At 53.8% G+C, this 16628-nt stretch overlaps 2 protein-coding genes across 2 annotated transcripts in view; both read left to right on the top strand.

Annotated features, from left to right (window-relative positions):
• Positions 1-11198, top strand: part of CCDC40 (coiled-coil domain 40 molecular ruler complex subunit) — a 42226-nt gene extending 31028 nt beyond the window's left edge. Inside the window, exons 13-20 of the mRNA XM_007462347.1 lie at positions 919-1164; positions 2137-2350; positions 2771-2940; positions 3051-3142; positions 4557-4677; positions 8040-8228; positions 9759-9917; positions 10953-11198. Of these exons, the coding sequence (XP_007462409.1) occupies positions 919-1164; positions 2137-2350; positions 2771-2940; positions 3051-3142; positions 4557-4677; positions 8040-8228; positions 9759-9917; positions 10953-11198 (1437 nt within the window). The remainder of the gene's footprint in view (positions 1-918; positions 1165-2136; positions 2351-2770; positions 2941-3050; positions 3143-4556; positions 4678-8039; positions 8229-9758; positions 9918-10952) is intronic.
• A 4193-nt stretch (positions 11199-15391) lies between these two features.
• Positions 15392-16628, top strand: part of GAA (alpha glucosidase) — a 20105-nt gene continuing 18868 nt past the window's right edge. The window contains 1 exon segment of the mRNA XM_007462346.1: positions 15392-15916. Within this exon segment, the coding sequence (XP_007462408.1) occupies positions 15392-15916 (525 nt within the window).

The raw sequence follows: 16628 nt of genomic DNA, 5'->3' as shown, positions 1-16628 counted from the left end.
AGAGTGGAGCAAATCTGTCTTTGGAAGCCAGCAGAGGAGGCAGGGTGGGCTGGCCCAGCCTTCAGGACAGTGGCAGCCCCGCGGAGCCCTGGGCAGTTCTGCCCCGGGCTGAAGCTTGCACCCGCAGAACCAAGGTTGGCGAGAGCCCCAGTACAGTACAATCTTTTCTCTCAAGGACTGTGTCCAGCTTTTCCAGTGAAATGTAAGGACATTTGTCCCATCAAATAGAAATTAGAAGTTGGTGTTTGTCACAGCATTATTTAGAGTTGGAATGTTGATAAGAGATTGACAAGCTCAAAGAAAGCAGGCATCTTGGTTTTCCTCACCAAAACACATGAGCTGTCAAGAGCAGTGCCCCATGATCATTGTGGAACAGATGACATTCCCAGGGACAGCTGTGACTTGTTTCCTAATCTCTGTTACAAATATGACCGAGTATTACACAGCCATTAAAAATGACATGACATGAAATTTGTCAAATTGCAAAGTGGCTTACAAACCTATATGTAGAGTGTGATCCTGTTTTTCTTTTGGTGGGGGGCAAAGGGGTTTATATACAAAGTCGGGAAGGCAGGATAGATTCTAAATAGTGATGCTGGCTAACTGTGTGGCAGATTTATGGGTGATCATCTGTATTTTCACATTTCCCCATTTCAATGCACGTTACTGTTTGTTTGATAAGAAGAGACAATAATGTTAGCTTTCTTTTTCTGTGAGAAATCATTAGGGTTCCAACAAGTAGGTCCTTTGACAGGTCATGAGGTGGAGAGAAAGCCAACATCCTCCTCTCCTGATTATGTTTTGGAATTTCTCCAGATGAATACCCGGATGATCAAGGAAACAAGAAGCCAACCAGCTCATTTGGAGCCTCCCAGAGAGAGAAAAAAAGTTCAGACATATTTCCTTCTGCTAATTCAGGTGACACATCATTCCAAAATTGACGGCGACATTGCTCAGACCACCCTGGACATCACGAACACCAGCTGTAGGCTGGACATGCATCAGAAGACACTGGCTGAGCTGGACAAGGAAGTGAAAAAAGTCAACGACCTCATCACAAACAGTGAAAATGAAATCTCCAGGCGCACAATCCTGATTGAGAGAAAGCAAGGCCTCATCAACTTTTTGAACAAGCAGCTGGAGCAGATGATTTCTGAACTCGGGGTAAGACCCCAGGGCTAGGAGAAGCCGCTCGGGTTGATATCCATGACTGGCCATTTCAGGAACTTCTTACGTTCAGAAACGAACTCACGTAGGACACATGCGTTCCTGTCCTGCCGATCGTACAGGTGAAGCACACGTGTCTGTGCCAAATGCTCTGACTCAGGAGCTGTCTGCAGACCTTCTCTGTTGGGCCAGATAGTCAGTATTTCAGGTGTTACAGGCCAGATGGTCTCTTGCAACCCCCCACCCCAGCGGCTATGAGGAGGCACAGGCAGTACGTAAACAGATGGGTGTGGCCGTGTGCAGTAAAACCTTACTTAGGGCCCCTGAAGTTTGAATTCCATATAACTTCCGCCTGGCAAAAAATTCTCCTGATTTTTTGTGTGGCCCACAGGCTATGCGAAGACAGGCAGAGGGCGGGATCTCAGCCACTGACTGCAGCTCTAAGTGAAGTGGTCTGATGAGTTTGGGGCTTGAAGTCCTACAGGTTATCCATGTATCACTGACCTGAGGAACCCACCAACAGCTTCAAGTCCCAGAACAGGATGGGCAGCTGGGGGCACATTCTTAGGTAGACCTCGACACCAGAGTGTGGTCTCAGAGCTGCAACCTGCGTGGATTCCAAGGAAGTAAAGACCCTAACCCATGACAGTGTGCTGTTAAAAGACAATTTGCAAAGCCCCTTTGGGTGACAGAGGCCCTGCTGCCCCTGCCCCAAGACTGGGGCATGGTGGGTCCCGGCCAGTGGAGGGAGGGGAAGGGGTCACAGACCTCCAGACCCATATCTCCCACAGCAGGTCAGGCCATATTGCTTGGGCCCTCAGGGGAAGGGACCCTATGACAGGGTCCCTGGTCCCTCTGAGTAAAGACCCCCTACTCGTCGTACAGACACATGGTCTCAGGGGTCCCCACCCTTGGCAGCCCACCCGGATTTAGAGGCTCATTCTGCTTTCTGGTGAACCTCACTTCCAGGGGGAAGAAGTGGGGCCCCTGGAGCTGGAGATCAAGAGGCTGACCAAGATGATCGAGGAGCACAACGCCGGCGTGACGCAGGCCCAGGTGACCTGGCTCCGGCTGCAGCAGGAGATGGTGGCGGCCACGCAGGGACGTGAGGAACACCTGGCCTCCCTGGACATGTCCAAGAAGGAGATCCACATCCTGGAGCAGAAGAAACTACGGATAGAAAGTGAGCTCCCCTGCCCAGCCCCCCTCCACAGCACCTGCTGTGGTGTCCCGGTCCCACCTGGTCCCACCTGGTCAGCCCAGCCCTGCAGCCCCACAGGAAGTGCTGCCTGGTGTCCAGGGCCCACTCGGCCTGAACACATCATGCCCATTTCTTCCCGGAGGTCCTGCCGCCTGCTCGTCCTGCCCTGGGGCCACCCAAACCCCCCTGTTGTTGGTCAGGGTCGTTGCTTTCCGGCCCTGCCCCTCAGCTTAGCTGGTGTTTCCTAGGGGCTTGGTGTCTGAGCGCCAGCCCTGTCCCCTTCTGCCTCCTCTGGCTGGGCGGGGGTGCCCGAAGGTCGGCGGGGCCGGGGGGCGCTCTGGGCACAGACCCAGATCACTACCCCCAGGGGCCACCCCCAACCCCCGGCCGCCCTCCCCGCAGACAAGATCGACCAGGAGAAGAAAGAGCAGAAGCAAATCGAGCGGCACATGAGGGACCTGGACAACGACCTGAGGAAGCTCAACGTGCTGATGAACCAGAACAGACGCAGCTCCGAGGAGCTGCACCAGGGCAACCTGGCCACCGAGGGCGAGTTCGTGCGTGCACTCAAGGTGGGCTCCACCTTGAGCTCCCGCCCATGGTGGGCAGGCAGGGGGCGAGGCGGGGGAACAGGTGTGCGCCCGCCCTCAGCCCCACCCTCAGCCACCCCCTCCACATGCAGGCCTCGGAGCGAGAGACCATCGAAATGCAGGAGAAGCTGAACGAGCTCAGGGAGGAGAAGGCGGCCGTGCTCAACAGCCTGGTGGAGGCGGAGTGAGTGCCGGGCGCGTCCCGTCCCAGGGTCGCTGCCCCGCGGAGCCATGGGAGGCCACCGTCCGCATAAACCGGCCGGGAGGTGGGGGCGGTTCTGGAACCCAAGGGGGATCCCGGGGAAGAGTGGGGTTCTGGTCTCCTGCGCTCGGGGCAGCCCTCCCACCAAACCCATGATCGTGGTGGCTGGAAATAGAGTGGCTTCCTTTGGGACAGACTTTTTTAAAACTGTATGATCTTTCTGGTGCCTGATTGTAAGAGTAATCCAGACCCAACGGTAAGCATTTTAAACCATAACAGTGTGTGCAGAGTAGAAAGGAGAATCACACTTAATCCAGTCCTCTTCCTTTACCATTTTCTCTGTGTATTTCTTTCATTTTTTTTTTAAACAAAAATGAGATTGGTCTCTATGTCCCCCTTTGAAGTAACTTTATATTTTTCTGTAGATGTCCTTCCCCGTTGGTGCACGTAGATCTGTATCTCCAGTTGCAAGGGCTCTTGAGCGGGTAGTGTATGCATGTACCCTGATTGGTGCCATGTGATCGCCAAGGGGCTGAGTGGCAAAGGGATCATCCCCTCCCTGTGGTTTGACAGAATCTACACATAACACCACCTGGAGCTTGCAGAGGATCTTAGTCCCTCCAGGCTGCTACAACGGAACACCACAGACTGGGGCTTATAAACAATAAACAGGAATTTATTGCTCACAGTTCTGGAGGCTGGAAGTCCGAGATCAGGGTACCTATATGGTCGGGTGAGGGCTCTCTTCTGGGTTGCAGACTCCTTGCTGTGTCCTCACAGGGTGGCAGGAGAGGGGGAGATCTGTGGGTTCTCTTTTATGAGGGCACTAATCACATTCATGGGGGTTCCACCCTCATGACCTCATCACCATCCCAAGACTTGGCATAAGGATTCCAACATGTGGATTTGGTGGGGGGACACAAACATTCAGACCACAGTGGGTGGGGGGGGCCTGTGTCTTTGCTAACATTTTAATAGCTTTCAGGCTCTTGGTCTATCTAGGCTTTTGACTTCTTATATCAACTTCTATCGCTTATATTTGCTTTTCTCAGTTTCTCCTAAAGTTACATATCTGTTTTCTCCTCCACCCCCGCCCCCTGCCCAGGCCCCCCAGTGAGGGTGGTAGGCACTGGGGTTGAGTTCACCTTCTGGTCCCAGAATGGTAACATTTGTTTCTATTTAAACCCTTGCCTGGGTGCCTGCAAATTAACCAGGCCACCTGCTAGGTGAGGGTGCCCCTCATGGACGGGAAGGTGAGGGTCTCCCGTAGCCCATTACAGACATTGCTCCTCGTGCTCGGAGCCCACCCCAAGTACAGCACACAGCTCTCACCGAAGCATAAGAAAGAAAGCCCCTTCGTTCTCCAGCTCTTACACTGCCTCTCCTTCCCTTAAAGACACCAGATCATGCTTTGGGACAAAAAAATCCAACTGGCAAAAGAGATGCGCGCCTCAGTGGATTTCGAGACGGGCCAGACAGAGATCAGGGCCATGAAGGCCGAGATCCACAGGATGAAGGTGGGTGGGAGGAAGGAGGTGTGGAGAGCTTGGGAGCTCGGCGTCCTGGAAGGAAACCACTCCGGCACAGCAGCCTGCAGCCCAAGCACAAGGAAACTCGCTGTTTCGCTTTGCCGACCTCCTGTATCAGGGCCTGTCCAATTCTTGTTCTTACTGCACCGAAATGGTTACAGGACACACAGCTGTCTGCACAGTATTCATGAACTACTATTTTACCCTCACTCTGTGCAAGCAATGCACTCCAGTATTTTTAAACGCTGGCTGTCACCCCACCACCACCCACCAATCTCACGACCCATTTGTGAGATGTATCCCACTGTTGGACCAGAAAGACTCTCACTCAGTAACAGGGTTCAAGGAACACAGCCACCTTTTCCTTCCGAGCCATGTTTTCTCTCTACTGACATCTTAAGCTGGATTTCATTCCCTTGAGAAAAGGCTGGTAATTAAATCACAGGCTGTCACTGAGCCAAAGGTTCAGGGCCTTAAGGATACAAATGAGAGGAGGTAATAAAAATAAATGTAACATCACTTTTATAATTACATGGTTAATAATAACTCCGCTAGCTATTGAGTCCAGAGGAATTCTGATCAAATGCATCTACTGCTGATAAGTTTTAGAAAACCACTCCATTTAACTGACTTTTCAAACCGCAGAAGTTGCAGCAGGTCACACCCTCTACCATGGAGCTTACACCCACACAGGCACGTGCACACACACACACATACATGGACGGATGGGGCTACCGCCCCCTTGCCCCCTAGTTGTGGTTTTGTTTTGTTTTGTTTTCCATAACAAAAATAGTACATATAATCCAGCCACTGCAAGGGGAGAGAAGGAGACTTGCATTCTCTCTTTGGTACGTGGGCCTCTCACTGCTGTGGCCTCTCCCGTTGCGGAGCACAGGCTCCGGACACTCAGGCTCAGTGGCCATGGCTCACGGGCCTAGTTGCTCCGCGGCATGTGGGATCTTCCCGGACCAGGGCACGAACCTGTGTCCCCTGCATCGGCAGGCGGACTCTCAACCACTGCGCCACCAGGGAAGCCCAGCAACTTATTTTTTAAAAAATAATCCAGACATTATCTTTCTTCAACAGTTGCAGAATATACTATGGATATAACATAATTTAATGAAACATTCCTAGGTTGATGTGAAGATTCAGATTGTTTCCAGTTTGTTGTTTTGTCACTAAAACAATTGTTACAATGATATCCTTGTGGAAATCAGTGACCATATTTGTTTTCATGGGTCTGTTTCTGGGCCCTCTGCTGTGTCCACTGATCCAAGAGCCCAAATCCACATGGTCTTGATTTCTGTGGCTCTGTCCAATGTGATTCCTCCAGCATTGTTCTTTTTTACAAAATTGTCTTGTCTATTCAATATCTTTTTCCTTTCTAAAAACATTGAAAATCAGCCTGTCAATTTCTACAAAAGTTCCTGTGGGGATCATGGCTGGGATTTGAGGCTACAGATCAATTTAGAGAGAATTGACACCTTAGCATTGCTGAGTTTTCCAGTCCATGAGCAGGTGTATCTGTCTCCCTATTTACTTGGTCTTGTTTGATTTCCCTTGTTAGTGTTTTTGTCTTCAGCATTCGGGTCTTGCATATGTTTTGTTAGATTTATACCTAAGTGTTTCGTGTTTTCTGGTGCTATTGTAAATGGTACTTTTTAAATTTTCAAATTCCAGTTTCTCATTGTTAAGGTACAGAAATACAATGGACTTGTGTGTGTGTGTGTGTGTGTGTGTGTGTGTGTGTGTGTGTGTGGTACGCGGGCCTCTCACTGTTGTGGCCTCTCCCGTTGCGGAGCACAGGCTCTGGACACGCAGGCTCAGAGGCCATGGCTCATGGGCCCAGCCGCTCCGTGGCATGTGGGATCTTCCCAGACCAGGGCACGACCCCGTGTCCCCTGCATCGGCAGACGGACTCTCAACCACTGCGCCACCAGGGAAGCCCCTACAACGGACTTTTGTACATTGACTTTGTTCCTGTGATTTTGCTAAACTCACTCATTTGTTTATCGGTCTATAATATTTGACAACCCACTGCATGAAAAGAGGTTTCTCAGTGGATTTGCGTTGCTGGTTTACGCGTGGGGGGTTGAGTACATGTGTGTGTGTGTTCTGGCGTTTCCTCCTTGGGAGGTTTTGCCTGTTTATATCTTTGCCTGATTTTCCTGTTTCTTATTTCTTAGCAATTTTTAGGACCTCCTTGTATATTGGGGTTAATAACCCCTGTCTTTAATACCTATTCTAAACGTTACCTCTGGTCCACTGCTTGCCTTTACACAATTTTTTTATAGTCTCTTTCCGCTCAGAACGTGTTTAGTGTTTAGTTGTGTATCAGTCTTTTCCTGTATGGCTCCTGGGTCTCTGGTACTATTAAGAAGGTTCCCCTGCTCGAGGTTACACAAACAGATTCCTGAGTTTTTTCACTTGTTTGCACATACTTAGATCTTGAATCCACCTGGAATTTGTTTGGGGATATGTTGTGAATAGGGTTCCATCTGTATTTTCTTTCTGCTGGTGAGTGAGTTACGCCAGCAGCATGTATCAGATGATCTGTGCTTCTCTCACTGATTTGAACGGCCACGTTGATCACACGGATGGAGATGAGGATGCCATCCTTGTCCTGCATCTCTGCTCTGCTGTGACAGTTATTTTGACGGGCTCGTGCCAGCGCAGAGCATTTGGTTACTGTCACCCTTGCTCTGTTTTAACCTCGTGGGCTAGGCCTCCCACCACCACTCCTAACTTGGGGATTCCTGCCTATCTATCCTTTTGTTATTTTGAATCAACTTTATTGAGGAGTAATTTACATGCAGTAACATGAACTTATTTTAAATGTCCAGTGCACACGTATGCAGCCACCACCCCATGGAGACATAGAGCACGTCCACCCCTGCAGGAAGCTCCCTGGCGCCCCTCGCAGCCCAGCTCCCACCACAACCCAGCCCCCAGCTCCAGGCCCTATAGGCCCTACACACCACCATCTCACAAAACCACCATCTCACAAAACCATGGTGCGTTTTTCCTAATGCGGAAATTAACCTTGGTGCAATACAATTAACCAAACTACAAATTCTGACCAGAGTTCACCGTTTTTTTTGGCTAATGTCCTTCTGCTCCAGGACCCAACCCCGGGCCACATCTTGTCCTCATGTCGCCCCACCTGCCCTGGTCTCTGACGGTTTCTCGGTGTTGCCCTGTTTGCCTGGTGTTCTTTACATGGACCTTAAGTCACTATGACTGGTGGACTCAGCCCCCAGGTTCCTTGCTCCCCTGGGGACATCACCCTTGTGGGTTCCCTGATGGTTCAGTTGGATGTGGTGGGAGGTCCCTCTGCCCTGTGCACCCAGGTCAAGCACAGCCAACTGCTGAAGCAGCAGGAGAAGATGATCCGGGACATGGAGCTGGCTGTCGCCCGCAGAGAGACCATCTCCACTCGGGCCGAGGGGCAGTGCAAGATGGACAAGAAGCTGCTCACCCGCACAGACTTCCACCGCAGGCAGACCGAGCTGAGACGGAAGATCAGGGACATTCACAAGGTAGGGGAGCCGAGCGACTAGGAAGGGACCATGCTGCAGGCCACCTGTCCACAGGCGGTCAGCCTGTGTCACCAGCCCCGCTGGCAGGCGTGCAGACATCACTGGCCAGGGCTGTATTTCTGATGTACTTTCCCCAGCTTGGGCTGCGATTTCACTCTGTCCTTCCTGCCTGCTTCTTGGCCGGTCCCTCCCTGCCCCACCTGCCTCACCTCCTCCTCTTCTGCCCCTCATTCCCAGAGCTATGGTCACAGCTGCTGTGTCAGGGCTGTTAGGAGACAGAGAAGTGACAGTGGGGGCTGGGGGTGATGGGAGGAGCTCGGGTGCAGAATCAGACAAGCTGCTTTCTTCTGTGCTGGGGACAAAAGCCTGAGCCTCACACCCCACATGCTGGTTCTGGGTCAAGATACAGTGGGTGCCAGATCAGTAGGTGCTTCCCGAGTGCCCCTAACGTCCTGCTCTGATAGGGGCTTTCTTTGGGAGTTTGTCTTGGGTTTAACAGATCTATATAGGGAGGGTGCAGCTTAGGACTGGAGGCGGCCCTATTTCTGCCCCTTTCTGCCTAACAGAAATGGCATCAGGGAAGTATGGAGTGCTGGTGAAGGGCACGAGACCCTGTGTCACTGACCCCAAGTGGGTGGTGGGGATGGGCCAGCGGGAACATGGAGGGCACCCACTTGAGCCCATGTCCCCGCCCACCAGTCCACATCGACTGAGCGTGTGGTGTGTGCCTTGCCCTGAGAAGGGACCAGCTGTATGGCCCAAAGTGCCCCCTCCTTTTGTGATCACCAGGCTGGGCTGTGGGCTCAGACTTCCCTCAGCCCCTGCTGACCAGCTGTGTGGCCTCAGTGTGTATAGAAACCTTCCACGCCTGAATTTCCTCGTCTGCCAGTGGAGATAGGAGCAGTGACCCCTCCCTGAGAGGCGACGGTTACATGAGACAGAAAGCAGCCTCGGAGCCCCACCGTGGGTCCCAGCCCCTCCGTGGGTCCCAGCCCTGCTCTTCCACTCATGGCTCAGGCACGTCGTCTGATCTCTCTGTACCTCTGTTTACTGACCCGTGAAATGGGTCCTCACCTCGTGGCATCAGCCAGGGGACTGAATGGAGAATGTTGGAATAGCCCCTGTAGGGGGAGTCCTGTATGAGGGAAGGTAGCTGAAAATGACAGACTTGATCCAACTGCTCATTTAGATGTTACTGGAGGCGCAGAGGGGCCTTTTCCGGGCCTGGTTTGTGCATTTCTCTGCCACGTTGGCCACTCCTGGCGTCCATCCCTCTCGACCCCTCGTGGCTCCCCAGGGGTCTCCTGTGCCCAGCTTGGTGATGGACTCCTCTCCGCCCCACCCCACAGAGGGTCTGGCCAGGGCTCCCTTGCTGGCCTCCTCACCCCCAATACTCTCCTGCACCCCCTCTTTGGGAATCCTCCTGGATCATGTGCATAGAGGGTCCTGGGGTCCTCCCAGCCTGACTCTGCTCTGTTGGCTGAATAACCGGTGGGCAGGGTCCCAGGATGCTCCTGTCTAACCCCCCAGGCCACCGAGGAGTGCACCCAAACCATCCTAGAACTGGAAGAAACTCAAAAATCCTTGAGCGACTCCCTCCTGGAGAAGCAGGAGCAGCTGTCAAGCATGCAGGCCAAGGCCGACGAGCTCGAAGCTGGCCTGTACCAGCTGACAGCCCTCAAGCGACAGGTAAGCAAGTCCCCAGGGCCACCAGGGCCACAGGAACCCAGCAGCAAGGCCCGTTCCGGCCCAGCTAAGCCCAGGCTGATCACAGCACTGCCTACTGCTGTTGTCCACCTCATGTTTCCCATGAAGTCTCCATGGGCCGGCACTGTCCTGGGTGCCAGGGCAACAGACTAGAATAGAAAAGGTGACAATCCCTGCCCTCCTTCTGAGGGCGGGAGGGCAGGTGAGAACAAAACTAATAAGAAAAAAGATACCATATATCTGATGGTGATATAGATACTCTGGAGAAACGGGGCAGAGAAGGAGCATCGGGTGGGTGGGGGCTGCACTTGTAAGTAGGGTGGTCTGAGACAGCCACACAGGTGAAGCGACACTGGAGTCAAGACTTGCAGGAAGCGAGGGAGTGAGCAACCCCAGGTACAGCAGGAGCTGGAGACTGCTGGGGCCCCTGGGCTTGCACCGCTTGGGGGTGCACCACCGTGACCAGGGGCTTCTCCCTCAGGGAGGGGGTTGGGGGGGAGGAGTAACTTGGGGTTATCGGGATCACTCGGCTCTGATGTTGAGTGTGGAATGGGAGGGCCAAGTGTGGACACGGAAACCTGTTTGAGGCCATGATGGTACTTAAGGAGGATGGGGATGCACGGAACACGGGTAGCCTGGGGCTAGTGCGAAGCCGTCAGATTCTGCATATAATTTCAAAGTCGCCCCAGTGGGATTTCCTGCTGGATTGGATGTGGTGGTGTGAGCAGAAGAGAGGGGTCAAGCAGGGCTGCAGGGTTTGGGGCCTGGCCAGCTGAGATGGGAGTGGTGGGTGCCGGGCCTGGCACCTGGCAGGTTGGACGGCAGGTGAGGGAGGGTCCAGGCTCCACCCCGTGCATGTCAGCCTCTTTGCCTGGATCTGGAGACTCAGCACCCTCAGCTGTTCGTTCCTGCAGAGTTCTCCTCTGGCATGTCCTTGAGTTGGAGTTCGTGCCAGCCCAGAGGCTGTCCTCTTTTTAACGTGCGTAGCCTGACACGGGGTCTCTTGTCCCACCCAAGAACCTTTCCACACTCGTGGCCCTGCAGTCACGCCTCAAGCACCTGCAGGCCGTGAAGGACGGGCGCTACACCTTCCTGCTCCGCAATAAGCAGTCACTGCTGGCAGAGCTCAAGCGGCTGGACGACCGCCTGGCCGGCATCAGCACCATCCTCCACCACGTGAAGGACGAATACCCCCAGTTCCAGGAGGCCCTGCTCAAGGTCAGCCGGTCCATCAGCAACAGGCTGGAGTCATCCGGGCCCTAGAGAGCACCCACCCCCCAAGGAGATCAGTTTTGTGTATCATCAGGGACTTCAAATCTTTCTACCCTCAGAGACACCAGTTAAGAGAAACAGACAGGCCAGCATTGTAGGAATGTTTTTTTTTTTAGCCACCCGGCAGTTTAAACCAAGTCAAATGCCAGCGTTTCCAGTTGCATTTCGGTGAGTCTTCCGCTTGCAAAGGCAGTGTCAGTGAAAACGAACCCGTATTCCCACATTGGGCTTACTCTTCCAAGTAAAATTGGAAACCCAGGTCTCTGCTCCTGCCCCCACTCCCAGCTTGGGTTAAATCCAGATTCCCAGCTTACAGGAGCAAGTCCAGGGGGACCCTGGCTGCGTCTGGAAGCCTAATGCCTGAGATACGACCACACAGGTGCATGAACACAGACCTCCTTGTCTGCCCACTTGTCCTGCCCTCTCCTCCAGCCAGGGCTCCTCCCCCCACACTGATTCCTGAGCCCCTGCTACCTATGCCTTCTCTGCAGTTTAAAGGAAAATGTTCTAAAAAGTAATTTTAAACTTTCAGCAGAAAAATAAAACTATTTTTCTGAATATGAGAGAAAATTGTATTTATTCTAAAACATTTCAGAAATGCAAAGCCCACAAAGAAGCGAGGAGGCCCTCAATCCTGCTCTGACACTGCTGCGCCGGGCTTTCTGTGCCTGGTTCCACCTGACAAGGCCACAGGGTCCGGCTTCTGTATGTCATTTTGGAAAGCTTTCTCCTTTTTTCTTTTTGCTTTTTAATTAATTTTTATTGGAGTATAATTGCCTTACGATGTTGTGTTAGTTTCTTGCTGTACAAGCTTGCCCCTCTTTTTGTTTTTTAGGCTTGCTTGCCTTAACATGAGACTTTGTGTACGAAAAGTTCCTTGTCATTGAACATTTTCACGACAGTCGATTTTATGGGTTATGACAATGTTTTCCTTTTCAGAAGAACTTTAAGTTGCTTTCAAATTTTCGCTATTTTGTCGCAGAGCCGTGCCTCGGCGGGCGGCCTGGCGGGCTCCAGGATGCTGAGGGTTCGCTCATGCGGGGGCATAGCGCCCTATGCGACCCCCAAAGGCAAGGCCCCGCCTCTCCCCCGAGAGCTCGCCCCTGCAAGGTGCGCGCCCCCTGAGCCCCTCCCACGTTCCAGGGACGCCGAGGCCCAAGGAGGGCGAGGACGCCACCAAGCGCCCCGCCACCAGAGGGCGCATCCCGGAGGCGAGCACTCACTAAGGGCGCCTGCGCAGGGGGCTGTCACGTGACCCGCCGCCGCTGCTCTGGTGGGCGCTGGATCCTGAAGTTGCTGCTACGGGCGGGGCGTGCGTTCGCGGAGGTGAGCAGGGGGCCGGGCGCGCGTGCGCGGAGGTGAGCCGACCTGCCTGCTGGACCCGGGCTGCAGTGGTCCCAGCGAGCGGCGGGGCAGGGGAGGTCCGCGGCAACCCCGCAGAGTGGATCCTTGGCGGGTGCGGGCAGTCGCGACGCCCGAAATGGGAGGGGTCGATCGATAGAGGGATTGGTCAGTGCTTTCCTACTGGAGAAGTTGAGCACACCGTGCCAGGGCCGCGCGCGGCAGGAGGCAGCAGCAACGACAGTGACCCCAGTAACATTGGGGACCCCGGAAACTCCACGGTCCCCACTCACTGCCCCCGAGCTGGTCTTGGAAGGCTGCGCTTGCCCCCGTCCACAGGGAGGAAGCTGAGGCACAGGAGGTTGAGGTTGAGAACCCTTTACTTCCTCTGCCGGTGGTAGAGCTGGGCTTTGAACCACCACCGTGGCCTGGGGGAGCAGCAGTTCTGAGACACTTACCTGAAGGCGGGGTGACCGGCCCTCTGGGTCAGCAGTGCCACTTGATCTACTGACCTTCAGTTCTTCCCCGTTTTCTCTCTAAATTGTCAAGCGCTGTGAGTGTGGCTCTTCCCCATTTTAGGATCTCTTCCCCTTTCTAGGCTCTCTTCCCTGTCTGTAAAATGGAAGCAGGGAAGGGCATGGGGTGCTGCCCTGGCCGTGCTTCTGGCCACCTCTGCAGCTTCTGAAGTCTTTGCCCAAGAGCTCCCAAGTGAGGACCCCTGGAGTCCACTCAGAGTTCCTTAGTTTCTGAGTCATCATGATCACAAATGTGTCTGGCAGGGTCAGGTGAAGCTGGGACACTATGTGGTATAAAAAAAGAGATATTAGTCTTTGTCTCCAGTTCCTGGCACACAGCTCCTAAAAACCCTGGAATCTTGGGGGTGGTAAGAGTGTCTTTTATATGCTAATGAGATGACTGGGGGCTTGTAGATAGCTTTAGAATGGGGGCTAGTCCCCAGAAGGAGCAAGGCAGGATTCGAGGGTGGGAACTTTCTCCTGGGCTTCCTCTGGGCAGGAGGCTCTTGATTAAGAGAGGGGGCTGGTGATTAAGTTAATCACCAGCGCTCAGTGATTTCATCATTCATGCCGTACATAATGAAACCCTAAACTAGTTGGGGTTTGGAGAGCTTGCAAGCTTGTGAACACATTTTGGTGCTCAGAGGGTGGCCAGCGCAGAGAGGGCATAGAAGCTCAGCACCCCTTCCCCATACCTTGCCCTCTGGTTGTTCCTGAGTTGTATCCTTTATAATAAACAGGTAACAGTAAGTGAGTTCTGTGAGTTGTTCTAGCCAGTTGTTGAACCTGAGGAGGTGAGGGGTGCTGTGTGAACCCCGGAATTGATAGCGGCTTGGTCAGAAGAGCCGGTGACAACCTGGGACTTGCGGTTAGTGTCAGAAGTGGGGGAAGTCTTGTGGGACTGAGCCCGCAACCTGTGGGGTCTGCGCTAACTCTGGGAGTTCGTGTCAGAATTGAATTGAATTGCTGGACACCCGGCTGGTGTCCAGAGAATGGGAGAATTGGTTGGTGAGAAAAAGCTCCACGCATTTGGTGTCATAAGCGTTGTGAATGAAAACAGTTCACTCTTGCATCTAACGTACTGGTGGCCCATGGTGGCCAGAATGTTCCAGGTGACCGGTCTGTGTCTGTGACAGGCTTGGACTCTCTCAGTGACCTGGGCGCACTTTTGCCTGGCGTGTGACTTTTCCCCTACACCTGCATGTTTCTGGAGGCCATGAGAATGCAGCTCACAGACCTCCCACCACAGGGAGCTTCACTGACAGAGGCTCAGCCGCCATGCCCTGAAATCATCACTGCATTTCCTGCGAGGGGCTGCCTCCCGGCCCTTAACGCTAAGGCAGGCCGCTTCTGGGAGACCTGGACCCCTCTAACGGCCAACTTTGGCTCAAGAACCCCAACCCTGTGGCCTTGCCCAAGCTTCCCTAACCTGCATGGCAGTCTGGGGCTCTTGAATCCACACCACCCTCCCATGGGGTCAGACCTGCACGGGTGTGTTGGTGCTCTCAACCCTCTCTGGCAACCTCCCCAGTTTCTCTCAGACAGATAAAAAGGTCACCCTTAATAAAATCCTTGCATGTTTAGTCCCATATCAGTGTCTGCTGCTCCTTGGAGGAGCTGGACCAGCAATGTTCCCTATAAAATATTTAGAACATACAGATAATCAAGATGCAGGTAAGAACAGTCTTAGTACCAAAGTAACCAGAGTGAGGCTCCAGTGCAGCTGCTGTGACAGAGACCCAGAACCAGACCCCACACGAGCCTGACTGCAGGGGCCGGGAGGGGCTCCGCCTGCCCAGTCCTGGGGACCAGACTTTTCTTCTGTGCTTGGCCGTCCCTGAGTGTTGCCCTGGGCTGCAGTGCCCAAGACCCCTCACGGGCCGTATCCACGTCCTGGTCAGCCCAAGAGGGACAGAGGGAGGACACGCTTCCACCCCACTGGCCAAGACTCACCTCGGCCAGTCTTCATATGGGAGCGGGACTTATCTACTGTGGGAACTTGTTTGTTCCACTTGGTCTATCACGTGGGTCTTTGTGTGTTACGGACATTCTAAATGCGTTTATTTGTAACATATTAGAAGACTTCACAATGCACAGGATTCTGCAACTCCCTGTTTGGGACTTTTCTCTCCTCCTTTTTCCTCCCTCCGCCAGGCCTGCCCTGCTTCCTCACCAGACCTCACCTCTAGCCTGCGCGCTGCTGGGCTGGCCACAAGTTCATGTCTGGAAGCGGCTTTGAGAGTCTCCTGAGGCCCCGGCCACTCCCTGCTGCCGTCCCTTTGAGCCTGGTTCTTCTGTCTGCGGGCCTCCTGGGCCCGCTGCCCACACATGATGAGGTGGCCACCCTGTTCCTGCCCCCTGCTGGGGGTCTGCGCCCTAGTCTCCTTGGCCATCCTGGGGCACCTCCTGCTTCATGACTTCGACATGGTCCCCCAAGAGCTGCACAGTTTCTCCCAAGAGGAGATTTACCCGGCTCGCCAGCCCAGAGCCAGCAGCCAAGGGCCCCAGCCCGTCCCAGGGCACCACGGCAGCCCCAGGGCAGCACCCACACAGTGCGACCTGCCCCCTGACGGCCGCTTCGACTGCGCCCCCGACAAGGCCGTCACCCAGGAGCAGTGTGAGGCCCGGGGCTGCTGCTACATGCCTGCAAGGCGGCCTCCGGGCACCCAGATGGGGCAGCCCTGGTGCTTCTTCCCTCCCAGCTACCCCAGTTACAGGCTGGAGAACCTGACCACCACCGAGACGGGCTACGCGGCCACCCTGCTCCGTGCCACGCCGAGCTTCTTCCCCAAGGACATCATGACCTTGCGGCTGGACGTGCTGCTGGAGACTGAGAGCCGCCTCCACTTCTCGGTGGGCGGGCGGGGGCTGGGCAGGGGCAGAGAGTGTGCGGACAGTGGATAAAGACAGACTCTACGGGTTGTTTGTTTATGCACAGACGTGTATTGTGCCCTCACCGGGAGTCTGGGTGTGAGCAGACACAGTGCCAACACTCAGGGGACAGTGGGCCGCTAAGACAGTCACTAGGAGGCTCTATGGGACAGGGCTCAGGGCGAGGTGGTGGGAGGTTAGGTCGCCCCCGGGAAGTGACATCCCAGCTGGAACCTAAAGTAGGAGTCAGGAAGGGGAAAGGTGGAGAGGGAGGAAGTGGGGCTGTTCCAGGCAGTGGGCAGTGGGATCCCAGCCACTGAGGGCAGGGCCCCTTGTCTGGTTTATTCCCTGCTGCTTCCCAGCCCCTGGAACAGTGCCTGGCACATAGCACGTGCTCAGTAAAAACTTGTCAACTGAATGAATGTGCAGACACAAAGGTGAGAGAGCCTGAAGCACATAATTCAGTACGGCCCCGTTACTTTAACAAAGTAACTGATGACAGCCGTGGATTACTGAGTGATGACTATGTACCAGACAAGGGCTGGGTGTTCTAATTATGTTTTCTTGTTCACCCGGTGACTAGATATGCCAGGTGGAAAAATGTTGCCAGATTCAGCAAATAAAAATACAAATATGAATTTCAGATAACCCAGGAATTAGTCTTTTTTTTTTTTTTTTTTTTTTTTTTTTTTTT

The sequence above is a fragment of the Lipotes vexillifer genome, unplaced genomic scaffold (assembly GCF_000442215.2).
Source record: "Lipotes vexillifer unplaced genomic scaffold, Lipotes_vexillifer_v1.1 scaffold1691, whole genome shotgun sequence".
Taxonomy (NCBI): Eukaryota; Metazoa; Chordata; class Mammalia; order Artiodactyla; family Lipotidae; genus Lipotes; species Lipotes vexillifer.
This window is presented reverse-complemented; position numbering and strand designations above follow the sequence as displayed.